Genomic DNA, 24,877 nt, shown 5'->3' with positions numbered 1-24,877 from the left:
TCATCTGAGATATTAAAGTTAGTTAGGAATAAATTACAAAAATGGCAAAAATATAAAATAGTATAAATACATACGGAATCATGGGTGTCAAAATTCACAACAGTTAATTGAAACGATATATTTAGAGAGAGAAAAAACAGAAAGGTAAAGGGAGGAGGAACCAATGTCATTCATTAGGCATACATTGCAACCTGTCTTTTTCATGACTCATCCCGTGATATTTATTACAAAGACGATTATGTGCATGTAAGAAAGGGTGAACTAACCCTGAAGGTGGTAAAAAGGTTAAGGAAAACAAGGAACAGCTGTAGAACCAAATTACAGGTGGTCAAGCATGCAGTTTGGAGGACATACTAGATTAAACAGGCACCAGTGTGGAATTTGTCATCACAGCATCTTACCAGAAAAGAAATTGAACTACAGAGGGTTAATATTATCAAAGAAGCTCAAAGTCACAAAATGCTGTAACCTGGATAACGAGATACATCATGACAGGGTGGGAAGTTTTGGAAAGAATATAGAGATCTCAAGGGGAAAAAAAAAAGAGTCTAGTCAAAGTACCTATAGCTCGGGTGGTCTGTGGCCCGATAAGTAATATATTTGATTGTCGTTCCAGCAGATCAGTAGACAAGTCTAATGCAACCCTGGTCTCAGCAACGTTCGTACACTGGGTCATGTTCCCAAGGAAATTTATCTGTAATTACTTACGCTTTGGATGTCAGGGTCTGAGGAGGCACAGACCTCCTGTAAGAACCTTGGCTGCCACATTAGAAGTAGTCCATGTTAAAAGTATCAAAGAGGACTATGTACCAGGCATTAGAGGGCAATGGGGATCTGTGTGGGGTGGACCACTTCGACCATAAGGGCATAGGAAAAGGTCTAATAAACTGAAAGTAAAGGAAAACTCAATAGTGTGGTTATTAGCTACTGTATTCAGTCACAAGACATAGGTGTGGTGAACCGCAGCAGGCATGTTATGTGTAGGGGAGTATGTGAAAGGAGGTAAGGAAAATAGCTAAATAACCGATAGGGTAAAGTAAGAATCAAATAGGAAATATTACATTTGTCGAGTTTAGCTCATGTTAAAAGCCAGAGTTCACAACTTACAACTATTACATTTGTTGAGTTTAGCTCCTGTTAAAAGCCAGAGTTCACAACTCACATCCCATTAACTTAGCCAGACGATGCTCAGTTATAGAATGGCATACATCTCTACGATATGAGATTACCGAGGTAAAGAACTAACCGAAACAAAGAAAAAGTAACAGGGTTTGACAGATAAGGCAGAGGACTAAGGAAATTCTATTGAAAAGGTTTATCCATTCTCGGCTACAATAGCAGGTTTGACAAAGGTGTAAGTTGCACAAGTTCAGTTAAACCAGTAAACTAGAAAAATCCTAGCGTCACCTGCACTGGAAGATCAGAGCATTTCACATCTACACTGCGGAAGACCGGACTTCACTCCAGCTGGCATGATAATGATCAGAGGAAGGCCAGGCTAAAAGTTTCCTATTTGAAAATGCTGCCCAATGGGCCTTGTCTTGGCTGAAACTCTATAACCTGGAAGATAGTGACTTGATGGACATACTCTGGTCCTGTCCCAAACCCATAGCCAACTGGTCCGATATTATGGCAATCCATGAAAGAGAGCAGTGGCTCATCCATGAAACAGAGAAGCAACTCTACTTCACCCACTCAGCAAGACTGGAGATTCTGCGTAATAAATCTCTGAAAGGGATGGTGTGACTCTACAATGACAGACGGAATGGGATATCCCTTGCAGGGGCAAACGTGCATCTTTCGACACTGAAGGTCACCTGATGATGCAATCTACGTGAATAACTCCGTTTCTTCAAACATATCCGGGGACTGTTCCTTAAAGTATATGAAAAAACCTGAAGCTACGCTGAAATTGTGACCAGCAACTGTTGCTTAAGTTAGCATGCATTACATATATTGGTGGCCTGGGTACATTAATATAAGCATTTGTCCTTTTCTTGTTTTCATTGGTGATAGTTCTTTTCTTAAGCCCGTTGGCTGTAGTCTAATTGAAGAATCGTCCAATCCAAATGCTGGTCAATTCTTGATTCTTGATCATCACGTTTACCTGTACCTCCGCTCCCACTCCAGTCCTTCTCACTCCCTTACCTCGTCCTGCAGCCACGCTGTCTACTGCTCCTGATATTCAATATCTTTTGCTTGGTTTTCTGAGTGCACATTACCTGTCTTTCTCTTTGTTTCATACGGTTGGTGTTCGCATGAAAGATCTTAAACAAAGATTTAATATTGAAAAACATAATTTCTAGGAAGCCCTGACAAGTTGACCAAACCACTGAATGCTTTACACAGAATATTAAAGGTGTACAGCCCAGGGAGATCCTCATTACAATTGGAGTGCATCATGAATGAATGATTGTACTTGTATACAATAGCTCTGCAAAGTAAATAGCCTCCCACAGCCATATGTTATGGGGGAGCGAAAGAGAACGAGATTTTTTAAGGTGAAGTAGAAAGTTGAGTTATAATTCAAGAAAGCTTCATTTGTTTTGATTTTGGAACCTTGCGTTCTGGACCTCTGATCTGGTTTTAGATTTTATAATTGACTTTAAGCCATTGTAATGCTCTGTGGAAAATGGGGTTGAGCTGTACTCTCTGGTGCTCACCTTTTAAAAGGGTAGCAGCTGCTGTGCAGTTGGGCTAAGGAGCTCTGAGCAAGTTGTGCAAGAACACTTGTTCACACGTGTAGGCTGAGCAAGGAAGACTGTTGTCTGACTCAGACCAACATCTGCACACATGTAGCCATGTGACAGAAGGAGCCTTGAATAAAAGCAACATGATTCCATTGGAGACCACCTGGGACTGCACCATGCCACTTTGGATACAGGGTAAGGTTTAATATATATACTCTACACTAAATTTGTAAATTCTGTTTTAGTTCATATCTGCATTGGCTTATAGTTGAAAGGTCAGAGCTGCTGCCTTGAATACAAACTGTTGGGTCCAGAATCAAAATATAAAAGCAGTTTTACTTATTGTGTTTTTAGGATTTTGTAATGTGCAGACTAATACTCCTAAGAGAGTCTCTCAGTGCTGTGTAGCTAAGACAGGGGGAAAGATAGGATGGACTAATGCGCCGCACTGGAGATAGCGAATGATGACACAGGTCTTTAGTTCCTTCCAGAACTTTGAGAGAGGGGTTAGGGATAGGATCTCAAGAGGACCAGAGTTCCAGGTCCATCAGGGATGAGTGAACATCATCTGAGAACCAAGTCGATCGAAGCCACGCATGGAGGCGACTGGAAACTCCTGTGCCTATGGCCCACCAGATGGGCGCATTGGTGCACAAGTCACAATGAGTCATGTTCTTGGCTGCATGACAACCATCTTTAATTGCCTGAGTGACAACAGAGCCGTGGGTCAGGGAAGAAAATACACATTTGACAAATGTTTCCATCTGCTTATAATTCCGGGCCGGAGGGGGGCGTCGAGGGACTGTTTTTATCAATGCCTCATTAAGTGGAAGACAGGGGTCATACTTCTGTCAGTAGATTAGTTTCAACCTCCAAGGAGGGGTGCTAGAGGTCAAGTACTTTGGTTGCCCTACCCATGACCATGGAGCAGGAAGCAGATTCCTCTGTGGCTGGGTCATGGTTTGAGAGAAGACCGGTTCCTGGGGAGGTATCAAGACCACTAGCCTCCCGTAAATCCTTGCAGAAATTATCATCCTGGTAGGGTTGAGCAAACTGATCACCCAAGTCATAATCATTTTTAGAGTTTATTCCAAAAAGGGAAGGATATGTTGCCACCTTAGTGGAGGTGACAAATCAAGTGGGGGACGTAGTGCCTTGGACAGAATAGTGTGCAAGTTCTGTCGGGATCAGACTGGCATCAAATAGAACTAGCGGGTCCTCCCCCTCCGGAATCAATGGAGTCGGCATTGGTGGTTGCTTGTGGAGCCGAAAGAGGGAGATGGAACTGGAGCTGGAGTCAGGATAGGCTCGGAGGGTCCAACTGCGCAGAGGGCAAACCCACCAACAGTACTCCAGATGGAAGGTCTCTCGGCGCCTTAGGGGCCCAAAGGGACACCCAGAGGGAGTCGGCAAGGATCCAATGAGCTAGAGCATGGTTGTGCAGAACTCTTCAATCTGATGTGTCGGGAGGATGGCCCTGAAAACTCAGGCTTTGCCTGCACTAGTTGCGGATCGACTCCAAAGTCGGTAAATTTTGGGAGTGAGACTGAGAGGAGTGCCTGTTCAGGCAAATGCAAGATACATGAGAGTGGGAAATCCCACTTAGATTTCTTATTCTGCTTTATTTTTTGATTTACCCAAGGATTTGGAGGACAACGAAGGCCGGTCTCTAGAGAAGCTCCAGCGACTTCGGGAGTCCCCAAACCAGGATCCGAATTTGATGTGGGCCAGGACTTGGAGTGGCCCTCCCTAGGAGTCTTTTTGTGCTCAGCGATGTAAAGCTTCGCTTCATGGTCCCTGATGGCCGTTGGGCACATCAACGCGCAGTCGCTCAAGCCTTGGAGTTCTGGCCTGACCCCAGACACCCCAGGCATATATGGTAGGGATACATTACAGACAATTGTTAGCATCAGTCCCTACAGGGCTTGAAACATGCCACCGTAGAGGTTGACATCCCTTGCACACTGCAGAAATTTGAGGCAAATATAAGGAAAATATGTCAGCACATAGAAATGGCACATATAGGGGCCCTGTAAGTCACTTCTGGATTGGAATGGTGTACGGGAGGAGCCGAATGGAGCCACCTGATTCCAAATCCATTTTGATGCCTGGGAGATATTCCAGCGATGAGGACTATAAGTGCTAAAGGTCTCTATCAGAAGGAAAATGTCACTTACCCAGTGTACATCTGTTCGTGGCATTAGTCGCTGCAGATTCACATGTTGTGCATAGTCCGCCGTCTGGTGTTGGGTCGGAGTGTTACAAGTTGTTTTTCTTCGAAGAAGTCTTTTCGAGTCCCGAGACCGAGGGACTCCTCCTCCTTTGTTCCATTGCGCATGGGCGTCGACTCCATGTTAGATTGTTTTCCCCGCAGAGGGTGAGGTAGGAGTTGTGTATGTTAGTAATAGTGCCCATGCAATGGAATGAATAAGAATGTACCAACTAAGGTTTAAGTAATATATTTACAAATGTACAAATGTTGAAGATAACTTCCAAACGGCTACAGGCTCCCGGGGAGGCGGGTGGGCACATGTGAATCTGCAGCGACTAATGCCACGAACAGATGTACACTGGGTAAGTGACATTTTCCGTTCGGTGGCATGTGTAGCTGCAGATACACATGTTGTGCATAGACTAATAAGCAGTTATTTCCCCAAAAGCGGTGGCTCAGCCTGTAGGAGTGGAAGTAGTCTGAAATAAAGTTCTTAGTACGGCTTGACCTACTGTGGCTTGTTGTGCGGATAGCACGTCTACACAGTAGTGCTTAGTAAATGTGTGAGGCGTAGACCATGTGGCTGCCTTACATATCTCGTTCATTGGAATGTTTCCTAGGAAGGCCATGGTAGCGCCTTTCTTTCTGGTTGAATGTGCCTTTGGTGTAATGGGCAGTTCTCTCTTTGCTTTAAGGTAGCAGGTTTGGATGCACTTAACTATCCATCTGGCTATACCCTGTTTTGATATTGGGTTTCCTGTATGAGGTTTTTGAAATGCAATAAACAGTTGTTTTGTTTTCCTAATTTCTTTTGTTTTGTCAATGTAGTACATTAGTGCTCTTCTGATGTCTAATGTATGTAGTGCCCTTTCAGCTACTGAGTCTGGCTGTGGGAAGAACACTGGTAGTTCTACCGTTTGATTTAAGTGGAACGGCGAAATAACTTTTGGTAAAAATTTTGGATTGGTTCTTAGGACTACTTTATTTTTGTGTATTTGAATAAAAGGTTCTTGTATAGTAAACGCCTGAATTTCACTTACTCTTCTTAGAGATGTGATGGCAATGAGAAATGCAACCTTCCACGTTAAGAATTGCATTTTGCATGAGTGCATGGGTTCAAAAGGTGGGCCCATGAGTCTTGTTAAGACGATGTTGAGGTTCCATGAAGGAACAGGTGGTGTTCTTGGTGGTATAATTCTTTTTAGGCCTTCCATAAACGTTTTAATGAGAGGTATCCTAAATAGTGAAGTTGAATGGGTAATCTGCAGGTATGCAGATATTGCTGCGAGGTGTATCTTTATGGAAGAGAAGGCTAGATTTGATTTCTGTAAATGTAGTAAGTATCCCACTACATCCTTTGGAGATGCATGTAATGGTTGAACTTGATTATTATGGCAGTAGCAAACAAATATTTTCCATTTGCTTGCATAGCAGTGTCTAGTGGATGGTCTTCTAGCTTGTTTTATGACTTCCATACATTCTTGGGTGAGGTTTAAATGTCCGAATTCTAGGATCTCAGGAGCCAGATTGCTAGATTCAGCAATGCTGGGTTTGGATGCCTGATCTGTTGTTTGTGTTGTGTTAACAGATCTGGTCTGTTGGGCAACCTGACATGGGGTGCTACTGACAGGTCTAGTAGTGTAGTGTACCAAGGTTGTCTTGCCCATGATGGTGCTATTAGTATGAGTTTGAGTTTGTTGTGACTCAATTTGTTTACTAGATATGGAAGGAGAGGGAGAGGGGGAAAAGCGTACGCAAATATCCCTGACCAGTTCATCCATAGAGCATTGCCTTGAGACTGCCTGTGTGGGTACCTGGATGCGAAGTTTTGGCATTTTGCGTTCTCCTTTGTTGCAAATAGGTCTATTTGAGGTGTCCCCCAAATTTTGAAGTAAGTGTTTAGAATTTGGGGGTGAATCTCCCATTCGTGGACCTGTTGGTGATCTCGAGAGAGATTGTCTGCTAGTTGATTTTGGATCCCTGGAATAAATTGTGCTATTAGGCGAATGTGGTTGTGAATTGCCCATTGCCATATCTTTTGTGCCAGGAGGCACAGCTGTGTCGAGTGTGTTCCCCCTGTTTGTTTAGATAATACATTGTTGTCATGTTGTCTGTTTTGACAAGAATGTATTTGTGGGTTATGATGGGTTGAAATGCTTTCAACGCTAGGAATACTGCTAACAATTCGAGGTGATTTATATGCAGCTTTGTATGATGTACGTCCCATTGTCCTTGGATGCTGTGTTGATTGAGGTGTGCTCCCCACCCTGTCATGGAAGCATCTGTTGTTATCACGTATTGTGGCACTGGGTCTTGGAAAGGCCGCCCTTTGTTTAAATTTATACTGTTCCACCATAGAAGCGAGATGTATGTTTGGCGGTCTATCAACACCAGATCTAGAAGGTGACCCTGTGCATGTGACCTCTGTGATGCTAGGCACTGTTGTAAGGGCCTCATGTGCAGTCTTGCGTTTGGGACAATGGCTATGCATGAGGACATCATGCCTAGGAGTTTTAATACCGTCTTTGCCTGTATCTTTTGTGTTGGATACATGGCTTGTATAACCTTGTGAAAATTTTGAACCCTTTGTGGACTTGGAGTGGCTATTCCCTTTGTTGTGTTGATTGTCGCTCCTAAGTATTGCTGTGTTTTGCACGGCAGAATGTGAGATTTTGTGTAGTTGATGGAGAAACCGAGTTTGTAGAGGGTTTGTATGACATAATCTGTGTGTTGTGAACACTTTGTTAGGGAGTTGGTCTTGATTAGCCAATCGTCTAGGTACGGGAATACGTGTATTTGCTGCCTTCTGATGTGTGCAGCTACTACTGCTAGGCATTTTGTGAATACTCTTGGTGCGGTTGTTATACCAAACGGCAACACTTTGAATTGGTAATGTATTCCCTTGAATACGAACCTTAGGTGTTTCCTGTGCGAGGGATGTATTGGTATGTGGAAATACGTGTCCTTTAGATCTAAGGTTGTCATGTAGTCTTGTTGCTTTAGCAGTGGTAACACGTCTTGTAGCGTGACCATGTGAAAGTGTTCTGATTTGATGTAGGTGTTTAATGTTCTGAGATCTAGGATTGGTCTCAGTGTTTTGTCCTTTTTTGGTATTAGAAAGTACAGTGAGTAAACTCCTGTGTTTACTTGTGTACATGGTACCAATTCTATTGCGTCCTTTTGTAGTAATGCTTGAACTTCTAGTTCTAGAAGGTCTAAATGTTGTTTTGACATATTCTGTGTTTTTGGTGGGACATTTGGAGGGAGTTGGAGAAATTCTATGCAATAACCATGTCGGATAATTGCTAAGACCCAAGTGTCTGTTGTTATCTTCTCCCAGGATTTGTAAAACTGACTTAGTCTTCCCCCCACTGGTGTTGTGTGAAGGGGTTGAGTGACTTGTGAGTCACTGTTTGGTTGTAGGGGTTTTTGGACTTTGAAATTTTCCCCGGTTTCTAGGGAATTGTCCTCCTCTGTACTGGCCCCGAAAGCCTCCCCTTTGGTACTGTCCCTGGTAGGTAGACGGTGTTGATTGTGAGGTGCTGGCTTGTGTGGCTTGACCCCGAAACCCCCCTCTGAAAGTTGTTTTGCGGAAGGTGCCGAAAGTGCCTCTGCCCTGCGGGGAATAGAGTGCGCCCATGGCCTTGGCTGTGTCAGTGTCCTTTTTCAATTTCTCAATTGCCGTGTCCACTTCGGGTCCAAACAATTGTTGTTCATTGAACGGCATATTGAGCACCGCTTGCTGTATTTCCGGTTTAAAGCCAGATGTGCGCAACCATGCGTGCCTTCTTATGGTTACTGCGGTATTTATTGTTCTTGCAGCTGTGTCCGCTGCGTCCATAGAGGAGCGTATTTGGTTATTGGAGATGTTTTGTCCCTCCTCAACCACTTGTTTTGCCCGTTTTTGAAATTCTTTGGGCAGATGCTCGATGAGATGCTGCATCTCGTCCCAATGGGCTCTATCATATCGCGCTAGGAGCGCCTGAGAGTTCGCGATGCGCCACTGGTTTGCAGCTTGTACTGCGACCCTTTTCCCAGCTGCGTCGAACTTTCGGCTCTCTTTATCCGGAGGTGGTGCCTCGCCTGATGTGTGCGAGTTGGCTCTCTTGCGAGCTGCCCCTACCACGACTGAATCTGGTGGCAGTTGTGAGGTGATAAAAGCAGGGTCCGTGGGCGGTGCTTTATATTTTTTCTCCACCCTTGGAGTTATCGCTCTACTCTTGACCGGTTCTTTGAAGATCTGCTTTGCGTGCCTTAGCATTCCTGGAAGCATAGGCAGGCTTTGGTAGGTGCTATGGGTGGAGGAGAGGGTGTTGAAAAGGAAGTCATCCTCGACAGGTTCTGCGTGTAACGACACGTTATGGAACTCTGCTGCCCTAGCTACCACCTGTGCATACGCTGTGCTGTCCTCAGGTGGCGAGGGCTTGGTAGGGTACGACTCAGGACTATTGTCTGATACTGGGGCGTCGTATAGGTCCCAAGCGTCTTGGTCATCTTGGCTCATGGTGGTATGAGCCGGTGAATGTGACGGAGTCTGTGCCGGTGATGTGAGAGTTACAGGTGGAGGAGAGGGTGGCGGAGTTACCTTCTTCACCATTTTTTGTGGTGTTTGTTCTTGAGTTTGGAACTCGAGTCTCCTTTTTCTCCTGATTGGGGGAAGAGTGCTGATTTTCCCTGTCCCACTTTGTATGAAGATCCGCTTTTGTGTGTGGTCTACATCAGTGGTCTGTAACTCTTCTTCAAATCTGTGTTTGCGCATTTGAGAGGACAGTGATTGTTCCTCTGTATATGAGCTGGCAGTTGGTTCGGTTGCTGGTCGTTTTGGCACCGAAACTGTCTCTCTGCTTGTTTTCGGCTCCGAGGAGAATTTTTTCTTTTTCGGCGTCGAGCTTTCTCGGCGTCGATCTTCCTCGGTGCCGCTGTCTCTGCGCCGAGCAGCTTCGGTTCAGCTGTCTCGGCGTCGATCTTTTTCGGCAGCACTTTCTCGGTCCCGAGATTGCTGCGTGCCTGTATCTCGACCCGAGTCGGACGATCTCGGCACCAGTTCGGCCTTTTTCGGTGCCGATGGACGGTCACCTACTTTATGGGTTGAGCCATGGCCTGTTGGCAGTGGCGTCCCCTGGGCCTTGTCTGTTTTCTTGTGTGGTGCTTGCTTCGACGTCTTACTCACGGTTTCTTCGACGTCAAATTCCTCCGAGTCCGATTCATGGATGGAGAAGGCTTCCTCTTCTTCTCCTTGTCCCTCGAACTCTCGGTGTCCTGTCGGCGTGGACGCCATCTGCAATCTTCTGGCTCGCCGGTCACGGAGCGTTTTTCGGGACCGAAACGCACGACAGGCCTCACACGTTTCTTCCTTGTGCTCGGGCGACAGGCACAAGTTACAGACCAAATGTTGGTCTGTATATGGATATTTATTGTGGCATTTAGGACAGAATCGGAACGGGGTCCGTTCCATCAGTGTCGATGTTACACGCGGTTGGGCCGACCAGGCCCCGACGGGGGATCGAAATTACCCCGAAGGGCTACCGGAGCTCTTCACGATTCGGTGTCGATTCTATTCTTACCCGATCCCGAGCGAAACAATACCGACGTAGTTTTCCGAAGTTAAGACTATCTTTCCGTCCCGAAACCCGGAGCGAAAAGGAACACGTCCGAACCCGATGGCGGAAAAAAAAACAATATAACATGGAGTCGACGCCCATGCGCAATGGAACAAAGGAGGAGGAGTCCCTCGGTCTCGGGACTCGAAAAGACTTCTTCGAAGAAAAACAACTTGTAACACTCCGACCCAACACCAGACGGCGGACTATGCACAACATGTGTATCTGCAGCTACACGTGCCACCGAACACTTGAAATCTTTCTTAAACAACCCCAACAGCTAAAAGTACACTTAAAAATGAATTCATGGCTGTTTGAAGTCCAGAGAAGACCAGCGAGTATCAATATAAAGTCAAACAGGTTAGAGCAGGGCTCTTCTACTGACTCCCTTACACAGAGTGTGAGTTATGGTCACTCTAGCAAGATTTCTTGAAGTGATAAAAATATTTTGTAATGGAATTGGCAAAACATTTATATTGTTTATACATATTATTTTTATATGTTTTTTGCACAGAGTTTCCATATCTGATTTAAGGAAGTGTGTAAGTCTGTGAATGCATTTATTTGGTGTGGATATACCAGCACCTTGGGGGCTGTTTTTGGTGCTTTATTTTGTCAACCCAGTCCCTTAGTTCGAAGGGTTGCCCTCTTTTATCGCTCTGGTTTGCCTGGAAGCCATGGTGCCACTTACCAGCACAGGATAGTTACTGTAAATATTCCAGATCCAGTTTGGCACCTAGGAGAGACTCATGAGGTGGGGAATCTGATGAATTATGCCATCATGTAAAGAGGAGGACCAGGTACCTTGAGAACACTGTATCAAAAAACGCACAAATAGTTGAAATGACTTACCACAGCTTTTCACATACGTGTCCATAACCTCTGCACTTATCCCATAAGGTCCCTTTTCACTTGGAGCATATTTTCTAAAAAAGTTCTATGAAGGAAAAATGACATTAGTTAATAAAATAAGACACACAGGACTTTAGAGCATGTATGAATGAAATACGCTTGAGATTATCTATGTACTCTGGCAGGCACTGTTAAGAGCGAGAGGTGACAGTCACAAATAGACAGCACTAGGAAAGAAAAAGTCAAATCTTGTTAAGACATCAAAAGCACAGTGGAATTGAAAATGTTTCTACACATGAAGCAATGTCCATGTCAGCCTCCTGTACTGGATCAAACTCTTCTTTCCAACTACAGCGGTCCAGTCCCACCGCACATGCTCTTGATCTACTGCACTATAATGGAGACAGTGCCCCACACACTAATACATCCTGTTCAAATGCTAATTCAAGTACCATCACATCAGCACTGCACCCAGAGATCTGCTGTGAATCCTATGTCCAGCATCCATAAATTTACAAGCCTTTATTCATCATATGCAAGGCTATCAAGTCTCCATTCATCATGTACAAACACATCAAGAAGTCACATTACCTGATGGACAAATTACTTACCTTCCGTAATGCCTTATCTGGTAGAGACAATATCTACTTGCAGATTCTTTACCTTAGAATTTCTCCGGAGGTCAGTCTGAATCTGTAGATTTTTCTCGAGCTGCACCCCTGCACACCGTTAGGTGGTGTCGATGGGCTCCGCATCTGCCATTGTCCATGCCGGATATGACGTCACAGGACATATATAGGTGCCGACGATGGACACGGAGCCGATTGATGCCACCTAATGGCACTCAGGGGTACTGCTTGAAAAAAATCTCCGGGTCCAGACTGATGCCTGGGAAAATCTAAGGTAAGGAATCTGCAACTAGATATTGTCTCTACCAGATGAGGCACTACCAAAGCTAAGTAACTCGTCCATCAGATAATGTGACTTCTTGTTGCGCTTGTATGTGAAGAATGGAGACTTGATGGACACACATAAGAAGAATAAAGGCTTGCATATGATGAATAAAGGCTTGTAAATTTGTCCATTTAATAGAGACATATAGTTGCAGATTCTTTACTTTAGAACACATACCCAAGCAACACCATTCCCGGAGGTGGGTCTGAAAAACAAGAACATACTAGAAAGAACTGCAGGACCGAACGGGCAAGGAGCCTATCCCTACGGACCTGACTGCCCAGTAAGTAGTGTTTGGTAAACGTGTGTAGAGATGCCCACGTTGCCGCCTGACAGATGTCAAGGACTGGAACTCCACATGCTAACGCAGTGGTCGGAGCTTTAGCTCTAGCAGAATGAGCACGCAAGCCCCTGGTGGTTGCCTCTTAGCCAATGAGTAGAACATTGGAAGGCAGAGAAATGGTTCTCTTCTGCACTGCCTGACCTTTCTTCGCACCCAGATAACCAACAAAGAGTTGATCACTCGCCCAGAACTCTTTGGTATGATCAAGGTTGAACGCCAACACTCTTTTTAGGTCCAGGTGGTGGAGTCTTTCTTCTTCCATAGAAGGATGTCAGGGTGCATAAAAAGTAGGCAAGCTGACAGTTTGGCCAACATGGATGGGTGTAACCACTTTTGGTAGAAAGGTGGCCCTAATGCGAAGCACCAGCGACTTAGACGACACCGCCTGCAGCTCACTCACCCTGCAGGCAGGTGTAATGGCCACAAAGAAAGGCTGTTTTCAGTGAGCAACCTCAGAGGACAAAACTAAATTCAAATCCCATTGAAGCATAATGAATGGAGAAGGAGGAAACCTGATTAAAGCCTTTTAGGAACCTATTTACAATTGGAAACTAAAACAAGGAAGGTTGATCAGGCAACCGCAAAAAGGCATAAATGGCAGACAGATAACCATTGAGAGTACCCATAGCAGAGACCAGCTTGGCCAGAGAAAGGATAAACAACACAACCCAGAAAGAGGGGCAGAAAGGGGGTCAACAGACTTGTCTGTGCACCATGCCACAAATTTCTTCCAACTACAGGCTAATACCATTTTTGGTGATGGCACGCCTGGCTGCCAAAATTACATTACAGAATTAAGGCGGAAGGTCAGAAGCTGTCAACTGCTGCAGCTCAATCTCCATGCAAGAAGGGGAACAATGGACAGGATTGGGTGGAGAACCCTCCCCTGCTGCTGCAACAGAAAATCCTCCTGAAGGGACAGTCTGATCGGAGGATCGATGGCCACGCTCAATAGCTTGGGATACCAAAATCTTTGTACCTAGTCCAGAGCCACGAGGATTATTTGGGCCAAATCGTTCTTGATCTTCTTGAGAACTCTGGGCAGAAGTTGTATGGGTGGAAAGGCATACAGGAGGCCTGAGTTCCACTTGAGATGAAAAGCGTCACAGAGCGATTGCCGCCCTGGAAACTCTAACATGCAATACTGCTGGCACTGCACATTCTCCGTGGAGGCAAACACATCTAATAAAGGCTCTCCCGACTGCTGAAAGAGACCTTGTGCCACCTCAGCATGGAGACGCCATTCGTGATCGACTAAGCATTGTTGGCTGACCTTGTCCGCTCTGACTTTCAGAGAGCCCACCAGATGTTGAACCACCAGGGAAATTACCTGTTGTCCCAGCCACGTCCAGAGGAGCACAGCCTCTTGACAAAGGGTCCATGATCCCACCCCGCCCTGAATGTTGCAGTAACACATGGAGGTGGAGTTGTCTCTGAGCACCGCACTATCTTCCCCTTGAGAGAGGGAAGAAATGCTTTCAATGCCAGTCTGATCGCACTGAGCTCCAACAGGTTGTTGAGGAGTCCGGACTGCGCCAGAGACCAGATGTCTATGATCTCCGCCTCTCCCAGATGGCCACCCCAGCCCAGGAGTGACGCATCTGTCACTACTGTCAGCTCTGGTTGGGGAAGGGAGAGGGATCTGTCTCTGACCCAACCACAGTTCGTTTGCCACCACTGCTGATGCTGCTCAGTTCACTCCGAGATCTGGATCATGTCCGAGAGAGTCCCCTGACGCTATACCCACTTAAACTTCAGGTCCCACTGCAGAGCCCACATATGCTGTATGCCATGTGTCACCAGCAGGATGCAGGAGGCCATGAGGGCCAGCAGCATCAGGGTCATTCTCACTGAAATCCAGGATAGAGGCTGAAATATCGGTATCATAACCTGACTATCCTGGACTCGCCGCTCTGGAGGATAAGTCTGAAACTGCACTGTGTCCGGAACAGCTCCAATGAAAGGGAGCATCAGAGGTAGTCAGGTGTGACTTCAGCACGTTTGTAGTGAAACCCAGCAAATGCCAGAAGTCTGACGTAGTTTGGAGGTGGTAAAGTACAGCATGGATAGCCAGACATCGAGACAGGGGAAGTCTGAAACCCCTGACCTGCGCAGACAAGCTGCCACCACTGCGATCATCTTGATGAACACCCAAGAGGCGCTGGTAAGACCAAAAGGAAGCACAATGAACTGAAAGCGCTTGTGGCCTACCATGAACCACAAGTAACATCTACGGGTAGGCAGGACGGGGATTTGGAAATACGCGTCCTGCAAGTCCAACGCTACCATCCAGTCGCCTGGGTCCAGGGCAGATTTAACTTGAACAAGAGTGAGCATTTTGAACTTCGCCTTCTTGAGAAAGATTGAAGGTCGAAAAGTCTAGGTCCTTGTTCTTTTTGGGCACCAGAATGTAGAGGGAATAACAACCACAACCTACTTCTGGCATAGGCACCCTCACTATGACTGTCTTGGCCAAGAGAGCTGCAACTTCCTCTCGGAGAAGTGCCAAGTGATGCTTCGCCATCCGACAGTAGGATGGTGGCACAGAAGGAGGGGTAGTTTCAAAGGGGAGGGAGTAGCCCATTCGGACTATCTGTAAAACCCACTTGCCTGCCAGCAGAGCAGGTGATGGCGGACCATGCCTCCGACTGGTCCCTGATCCACGAGGACGACGGATCCCACATCACTGACCACGCAGAGGCTGAGCAGCATGCACAGCACGGTGGCTTGAGGGGAATGGACATGGCTGGGTGCCCCTTCCGTAGCCACAAAAGGGGCGAAAAGGAGACAGAGGGGGTGAGGGTCCCAAGTACCTGGTAGCAGCATGAGAATCCTTGAAGTGCTCGAGCACAGAGTCGGCTTTCTCTCCGAAAGATGGGTGCAATCAAAGGGCATGTCCCCAAGATTAGCTTGGACATCCCCTGAAAATCCATATGCCCTCAACCAGTCACGGCGCCTCAAGGCCACCGTCGTAGCAAACGCTCTGCCCAGTGAGTTGGACATGTCCATTCCACATCGGATTGTGAACTTTGCTGCTTCTCTCTCATCAGCAACTGCTTGGGAAAGTACAGCCTGGGCCTTCTCCGGGACCTGTGGTAGTACTTGCGCAACCATATCCAACAGTATGTGGGAATAACGGCCCAAAAGTCATGTGGTTTTCACAGACCACAATGCCAGGCTGGGGGACTTCTTCCCAAGTGTGTCCAGCCTCCTGGATTCCCTATCTGGGGGTGCAGAAGGGAACAATCCCTGAGAGGTAGAGGCTTGGATAACCGAGCTCTCAGGGATGTGGTGTTGCATCAGGAAACCAGGGTCACCTGGTGCCGGGCGACGGTGGCGGGCAACTGTCCTGTTTACAGGAGCCCATGAGCTGGGTTTGGACCAGGCACCCAGTAGGACATCCGTAAGGGCTTCATTAAAGGGAAGCAGGGGTTCAGAGGATGAAGCCCTAGGCTGAAGCACCTCTGCCAGGAGGTTAGTACTGACTGCCACAGAAGGCAGCTCAAAGTCCAGGACCTCGGATGTTCTCCGCACCACCACAGAATATAAAACTCCCTCATCCATAAGCACTGTAGGGGGAGTGAGTATGCCAGTATCTGGTGAGGGATCCAGTTCACTGGCTTCACCCAGGTCCATACACCAGTCCATGGGGTCCTGGAGCTGCTATTCTAAAGGGTCCAGCGACCCCTCCCATTCCTCACCATAACCTAACCCAAAGGAATAAGGCTCAGGATCCAATAGCAACGCCTCTGTTGGTGCTGGATTTGGCCATCCAGCTCCATGTCGGAGTCGGCAATGAAGATAGGGCGGCGCCGGCCAGGAGCACGGGCGACACTGGAAGAGTAGACATTGGGCCAGTGCCAGGGAAGGTTGAGGTGGTACGACCTGCACTGGTCCGGATGAAAAAGGGATCCATGGGTGCCCCTTAAAGCCGCTGGGGTGGAACCCGAAGGGGACCCTGCCGCATCCCCAGACCCAAAGGCGTGTCAGCCGAGTCAAACTGCCCAAAAATGAGGTGCATGGCCTCATGAAACTCCTTCAGTTGGGGAGGGGTCCCTCCAGCTCCCGGAAACTCAGGGAGATGCAATGTCGGCCCAGACGCAGGCTCCGCAGCGGGAGGACTGGAGTGACGACGCTCCCTTATCTCTTCGGCCGATGGACGAGAAGAAGTCGAAGAATGTCTTGCTTTATGCGATGACTTCTTATGCCTCAACTTACCCGATCGTCACGAGGCTTGGAGTGGGATGACGAAAGGGGGGAGGGGGGGAGAGGGGGGGGGGAGGAGAACTCTGCGACCGAACCGGAGACCTTCCCTCTCAACTGAGATCCAGACTTATGCAGAGCCACACGCCGGGCCACCATGAGCTTTAGGGACCACTCCATCAAAGCTTTCAGATTCATGGCCCGGCACTCGGAGCACGACATTGGGTCGTGGTCACGCTCCAAACACCAAAGGCACACAAGGTGCAGATCCGTCACGGGCATCGCCCTTTGATATGATCCACAGGGCTTGAAACCAGTGTTGGGAGAAGACATCCTTCAACGCACCAGGAGTATAAATGCTCAAAAAGTTTCAACAAAGTATTCAAAAAAAAAAAAGGACAGTCAGAAAACAACTGAGGGGTAGATCTATCTTCGGATCAGCGCTGGCTGATGCCTGGTGAAATTCTAAGGTAAGGAATGTGCAACCAGATTTTCTATCAGATTGAAAAGGCATACCTTCTCAATTCAATCCTGCTTTAATACGGGACTCCTCATGGCAAAGAAACCAGGAAGCAAATTTTTCTTTTCTTTGCCACCAGCCTTTAAAAAGTGTGTTCCTTCACTTGAGAATGGCAACCTCACTTCTAACATTGAAGACAAAAACATGTTCTTCATTTTCTTCCTGGCATCCTTAACTGCTCACACAGGCAATCGGCCAACGTGCACATAAAATAAGGACAGATGAGTCACCCAAAACGAAGACCTTCCATTCTTCTGACCCCATCACCCTGCATGGCAGGGAAGGAACTGTGATGCCTGGACAGCAGGAACTATGAAGGGAGGGAGGGAAAAACAGGCACAATCTGCTTGAGGTTTTAATCTCCCTATGTTTCATGGCAGGCTATTTTTAATTAGGACATTCCACCCTCTTTGACTGGAATGCTTTCATGGCTTTATACCTTATACCAGCCAAGAAAGACCAGTTTCTGTGCCTTCAGCTCACAGCAATACAGCTGGAAAGGGCCTTTAATGGCTAGGAGCCTATGAGGGCGAATGCACCTAATAGCATTTTTGATTAGTCAAACTACCTCCGTGAGTTGAGAGAGCCATCTGTAAGAGATGAGAATGTATATTATTAACTCAAATCAATTAAGATGAGTTCTACCATTGTGTTAATGTAATATGTGCTGCAGCACATTTACCTGTATGCTTCCTTCAGTGGCAAGAACTTCAGCTACAGGCACAGACGGAATAAACTGCATAAAACCTGAAAAGGAAAAGTATTGTTTGTTTACTCCAACTGGGAACTTTAAAAACACCATTTGTGTCTTAAATTCAATGGCAATTAAAATTCATTCAACCACAGGACAAACACGCAGAACAACATTAATCTAAATGGTTACTATCAGGTCTCACTCATTCTTCTAACTACCCCGAAGAGATTGCTAATGCACTGTGAGAAATTGCAGTGTTGATTGACTGGGGTGTAAGCCCTGGGCGAGCAGCAACCATAAGTCTTGTCAGGGTGAAGCAAAAGCCAGCCCTAAAATAACCCATATTCAACCCTCTGGTAGTTTGGTACAGAGCAGTGAGGCTTAATTTAGAGGCAATGTGTAAAGAATTTGTGTAACACTTTAAACAACAATAAAGTGAAAACCCCACATAAAAAGGACCCCACACAAAGTTAGAACAACAGAGTTTCAATCAATATATGAAATAGACCAAAACAACAGAACTTCAATTAGTAGAACCAGAGATATGCAATTTCAAAGATTTTAGTGAAAAAAGCAGCAAAAAAGCACAAAGCGACAACTGTGGAGATCTGGTTGCACAAGCCCAGGATAAAGGCACAAGTTCAGGGCGAGTGAGATAGAGCATAACTGTCTGCAAGGACCCAGTTAGGCCATGAAACGAAGTACCTTAAAACCTGGCTCACAAGTTTTGTAAGGATCTGCGCCGAAGATGTGTCTGTACCGAGATGCAGCAAGGTTGTGATACAAGGGCCTGTGATGTCATTGATGATCCTGTCGATGGGGTTTGTGATTCGAAGTCCGGCGTTAAAGATGCTGCACAAAGGGCGATAAGTCAGTTTCGAAGAGCAGCAAGGCTGTGATGCGGTGTCCAGCACTGTTGTCGAAGCTGATGTTGATGAGGGATGCAAAGGACTGCACCAAGGATGCATTGCGCAGTTGGGCCAATGCAGCAGTTCCAAAGAGCTGCGATGTGATCCAGGCATTTGCGATGAGTTCAATCAACGCAGCAGTGGAGATGCAGTGGTTCTGCTCAGGGTTGCACAGCAGGGGAGATGTGTCGGTTCTGCTGGATCCACCAGGCTGCCAAAGCATTTTAAGCCCACTTCCAAGGGTTTGAACTGGGGTGGTAGACTCACAGATGGCAGAGCTCAAGTGCAGATGCAAAGTTGTTGGAAGCCTATTATGTACCTCAGGCTTCAGATCAGGAGGCCAACCAACTAGCCCTTGGAGTCGCTCTAATACTTGGGTTCAAGAGATCCAAGTCCAGCCTTTCAACCCAGGCAAGATGGCACCAGATAGCACGCTAGGGCAGTAGTCATTTCAGAGCAGCAGCCGAACGGAGTAGCAAATCTTTGTAGCAGCACAGCGGTCCTTTTTCTTGGCAGAGTATTCACGTGTCCAAAAGTGTCTTGAAGAGCTGGGGTCAGAATTCCAGTCTTTATACACAATTGTGCCTTTGAAGTGGGAAGAAGCTTCTAGAGGCTTGCCTTTGAAGTGCACAGGTGCCCTATCTTCCTGCCCCTGACTCCAGACTAACGACAGAGTATACAGCAATTTGTGTGGGGACAGGACACAGCCTAATCAAGATTAAATCAGGCTGGGCTCAGCTCCTCTTTCCCACCTCACCAGTGATGACCCATCCAGTCACACCTAAGCTCCCCATTGTGTGGCTGTTTAGGAGGAATACATAAAGCCCAACTGTCACCTACACCCAAGTCATGTAACCCAGAGACATCAAATGGTAAGGAAAGAAAATGTTAACTTTCCAAAAGTGGTGTTTTTCAGAATTGTAATTTAAAATTCGACTTCACTATACGCTAGGATTTTGTATTACAATTCCAGAAACAACAAATATGAACTGGGTATCTGTCCCAATTTGGAAATTACACTTAAACAATGTAGTAAGAAAACTCCAATGTTATCCTACGAGAGAGGTAGGCCTTGTAGTAGTGAATGAATTTAGGAGTTTTTTTTCTACCAAGACATGTAAAACTTAAACGTTCATATCCACCCTTTTAAATACACTGCACCCTGACCATGGGGCTGTCCAGGGCCTAAATTTGTGATAACTTGTATGTATTAAAAAGGAAGGTTTAGGCCTGTAAAAAGATGTATTTTGATAGGCCAATATGGCAGTTTAAAACTGCACACACAGGCTGCAATGGAGGCCCTGAGACATGTTTGAAGTACTACTTAAGTAGGTGGCACAAGCAGTGTTGCAGGCCTACTAGTAGCATTTAACTTACAGTCGTTGGGCACAGGTAGTGCCACTTTACTAGGCACTTACATGTAAATTAAATATGCCAATTGGGTATAAGCCAATTCAACATGTTGTAAGGCACGAGAACCGGTACTTTAGCACTGGTTAGCTGTGGTAAAGTGCGTAGATTCCGTCGGCCAGTAAAAAAAAAAAAGTCAGCAAAAAAAAGGTTGTCTGGAGGCAAAATATTAGGGGAAAACCACACCAAGAATGCCAAGTCTAACGTGTATGTTCCAATGACAGGAAGAATCTGGTACTGCACACGTGGACTGTGTATAAATACACATGAAGATAAATTCCCCCAAATAAAACATTTAGGGTATTTTTTTCATTTATTTACTGTGATCTCCTTAGCAGTTACTACCAAGTAAAAATAATGCAAGCGCCTTGTTGGAAAAAGAAAAACAGCAATTTATGTTTGAGGGCGATTGCTTGCCTAAAAAAACGATAACAAATTGTTTAATATTTTAAAATAATCTAAGAAATATTGCGGCACAGATAGAAAAAGGATCCAATACAAACAGTACAACCACAAGTGCCTAGAAGTAGGTATTAAAATGAAGACTGAAGCTAAAAAACGGTACCCAACACAGAATTTTCAAAACAGTAAAGATTATTATTAAATAGTGATTATTTTTAAAGTACAATATACAAACGAACAATTTTGGCTCCATATATTACACAAAACAAATGTATAAGGACAATGAACAGTGTAGACAAAAAAACACACAAGCAAAGGGTCTCAAAATCAATTAAACGATCCACCAATGACAGAACCTATCACAGTCAATGTTTTATCCCCAATTTGCCAGTGATGCGTCAACAGCGTTTCAACTTTGCAACTGAATGGGTCCGAAGACCAAAATTCTTAAGTCTCTCCAAAACCCATTCAGCACAGAAATCCCACAAAATAGGAAAATCAATATTTCCAGGTAGCACATTTTGGCTCTCCTGAAACCACAGCCAAGGAAGTCACAGCGTCAAAGCTGCATATGTCACAGGTCCAATGATCTCTTATTTTCAAATGATTTAAATGCTACAAGGATTGGATATTCATTTTTACAACAGAGAGTTCTGGGATAGTAGCATGTTTTGCTTTGTGGACAGCAATATCTTTGTTCTTGTGCTCCGAATTTTGTTTGTCCTGATGATGGCCCATTAAAGTGCAATGGTCGAAACACCGGGGACCATCACTGGCAAAAATGTTTGTTTCTATATTGTACTGTCAAAAGAATCACTATTTAATAATAATCTTAACTGCTTTGATAATCCTGTGTTTTGCCACCGTTTATTTGCTTCATTCTTCTTTTTGATAATTTATATATGAATATTACCTCCTGGAACCATTGTGGTTTTGATATGCCCTGTTGTTGTTAACCCTAGAAGTAGGCATTGTCAAGAAACTGTGGCTGTGAAAAACACACTGGTGATTTAACCTAAATGGAAACAACAGCCACATCTACAATTCAAATTAATGCAGTGTAAAATCTGTTGAAATATGTGTGCTGGTATTTTAACCCCTATTTTCAATATGTGCCAGGGCCATCATCAGAATGGACTAGCAGAGCTACTTAATGCAATCCCCATTCGGAGACAATAGTCTGCACACCAAAGGAAGTAGGGGTGTACAAGAAGTAAATGTAGGAGGCAGGAGGTGTTGGTCAGTCACTCCTAGAGTCATCACGTCAGGCTGCTGAACATCCCACTGCCTTGACAATCTAAGCTTTGTATTGGCTGCAGATGTGTTTTAACTTACCGTGTTTTGTACTGGTAGCCAGAACCTTATATGGAGTCAATTTCAGATCCAGGTTTTCTTTACGTAACAGCTGCAGTAGAAAGAAGAAGACCGAGTCAGCATATATGTTCAACAACTTTCAAGATCTACCTGTCTCAAGGAATACCCTATGAGCCCTATTACCAGTCCAGCACGCTAGCCCTACTCAAAGCTGGTGTGGCTGTGTTGACGTATTCTATGAATCTGGTCCTTATTGGAGAAAATAATATTTATTTTTACAGTTGCAACACAGCATAAGCATATACAAATTCCTTTTGAAATCAGTGGGGATAAGCATCAAACACTACAAGCACTCTGTTTTCATTTATGTGCCTGTACAACTTATAAGTAGTTTGCCTTGTTCGTAAGGTTAAAGAAACCTCATGGTGGCTCCTTCCTCTTTGTTTGCAGGCTCTTTTCAATGATCAATTTCTGGTTATTCTTGCGGCTTTGACTACCACCTGGAGGTGGCATGGAAAACTGCTTCAACTAGAGGTTCAATACAGTGTGTTGGTTCTAGGTATGCAAATACGAGGATTGCCATAGTCAATGTGTCAATGGCCATCTTCACCATTTAGCTTTTTTTTTTTTTTAAAGTAACAGAGCTATTTAATAGGTGTATTTTGATCGATAGTGGCAATGAATATTATGCATACAAAACTGCTTATTTGGTGATCATTAAAGTAACTTTATCCTGTTCTTATGTAGTTGCTTCTGAGCATTCTCAAGGATGCAGATAGATTCCACAGCAGCTGAAAATCAGAAAGAAAAGAGGAAAAAGAAAGCAACATTGGGAAGCTCAGGTCAAGGCAAAGATGTTTCGGAGAACCTCCTGTACATCTGGTTATCTACGTCCATTGATAACAGTGGTGTGAAAGCCTCTAGTACTGTTATGGATTGGGTTCCTGAGAAGGTACATTGGTGACTGATCCACACAGAAGTCTAGAGACTTCCTGGGCTTGTGGCAAAAAGACATGAAATCATTTTTGTCTTAAGCTAATTAAGAGATGGAAATGCATTGAGATTAGGCAATTAGCAGCAGTGTTTTTTCAAAGGAAAGTAATGATAGGTCAGTTATATGGAAAAACTTAGGTGTTGAAAATATAAGATGATTCAATATAAACCCAATGATACAACAGCAGAGGAAAGGAAAACTGATAATTAAAACCCCCCTACATTAAGGAGAAACAACAGAAAAGTGAAGCATGTTTTACTTTCTGACGGTCTCTATAAAAGAGTCCATTGCAATATAATGCATAACCGGTACTGCCCCTCCAGTGCTGGATCAGACCAAGACAACACAGAAACATGTTAATATGTCTGCAGGAAGGATGTTATAGGTAACACATACAGCGGGGCAGCACGATGTTCATGTATTTCTAGTCCAGAGTTTGGGCATAATGTTGGATCACAAAAATCTAGAAGGCTATTGGTACAATAACAATCATATAATAATAAAGGAATGATGAATTGATTATTCAAAACCTTTGTGAATAATGGAAACACTTGTATGTAAAGGAGATACAACAGAAATATTAGGCAAGTATTACCCTATCAGCCATAACACCTCTTAAAATAACGCGTCCAGTGTAGTATAATGCATACCCAGCACTGTGACAGGAACTTCCCCTTCCATTACTGCATGGCTATCAATAATAAAACCGGCTGGCATTTTGATGCAAGCCAAGATTTTGGTCACACCTTGTAGTTTCCTCATGGCCCACATTATGAAATGATATACTCACTAGCCTAGCAGAGCAAAAAAACAGACAGGTGTTCCTTAATCCTCCCCCTCACATTATACCTAAGGAAGGGCCCACATAAAGACAGTCAGTCAGCCAAAGACTCAGCAGGTAGTGTAGAGTTCCCTTCAACCTACCCAACTCCCTCAATTTAGCACACACACAAAATATACAGACCTATATACTATCGGTCTTAACTGTATCCCAAACTAGTTCATAATACATGAAGCAAAATGGTAACAACGAATCTATTGTATAGATTGTTTCGTACAGTTGAAAAACAAGTCCTAAAGAGGTGAAAATGTTGTCCACCAATTGACAGGAGGGTTTTAATCTGTAACATGAAAAGCAATTGCGTAATTCAAGCAGGATGAAAATTATTCCTTTTTGGCATGAAAATGCGGGTTTCGTTATTTCTATGAGTTACCATTACTTCAGAGGTACTATTGTCCAAGCAGTAGTTACTTCAACAGGACTCTGGATATAAAAACATCCCATGTATTTTAATAACTTTTTAAGCTCTGATGTTTTGAACTTTAGAGTGTTTCCTAGTCAGACACACACAATACATATGTAATGTACAATATTGCTCTGCTGGGCTGTCTCTTAATGGAAAGTGGTGTTTCCAAAAGGCCACAGTGCAGACATGGAATGAAACTGAACCTCAAAAAAATATTTAAAACATATTTTGTATATACTCAAAAGAGTCCTAAGTTTAATTACAAGTTATGCTTATATGGGCTTTACTGATCTTTTGTGTAACACTGTTTTACACAAACTTCCTTTGCTCTTGGAACTGGACGGCCCCTATTCATTGACGTCATTTAGGGGTCGCAGCTGTGACCGCCAGCTTGCCTCTTGCGACTCCTGGCACTGCCTTTGAGAACACTGGCCTCAGAGGTGGCAACATGTGTTTTAAAAGAATTCTATCTAATGTGTAATATGTCTTTATGGAATGTATCAGCTGAATTCCGATGACCTCACAGATTCTGAG

At 44.9% G+C, this 24,877-nt stretch overlaps 1 protein-coding gene across 1 annotated transcript in view; it reads right to left on the bottom strand.

Annotated features, from left to right (window-relative positions):
• PIK3C3 (phosphatidylinositol 3-kinase catalytic subunit type 3) overlaps window positions 1–24,877 on the bottom strand; it is a 699,052-nt gene that overhangs the window by 216,955 nt on the left and 457,220 nt on the right. The window contains exons 18-20 of the mRNA XM_069218786.1: window positions 22,124–22,193; window positions 18,057–18,121; window positions 11,355–11,439 (exon numbers count right to left, since the gene is read on the bottom strand). Of these exons, the coding sequence (XP_069074887.1) occupies window positions 11,355–11,439; window positions 18,057–18,121; window positions 22,124–22,193 (220 nt within the window). The remainder of the gene's footprint in view (window positions 1–11,354; window positions 11,440–18,056; window positions 18,122–22,123; window positions 22,194–24,877) is intronic.

This window comes from Pleurodeles waltl, chromosome 1_1, assembly GCF_031143425.1.
Source record: "Pleurodeles waltl isolate 20211129_DDA chromosome 1_1, aPleWal1.hap1.20221129, whole genome shotgun sequence".
In the NCBI taxonomy this organism is placed as follows: domain Eukaryota; kingdom Metazoa; phylum Chordata; class Amphibia; order Caudata; family Salamandridae; genus Pleurodeles; species Pleurodeles waltl.
Note: the sequence above shows the minus strand (reverse complement) of the source record. Positions and strands in the feature narration are given on the sequence as shown.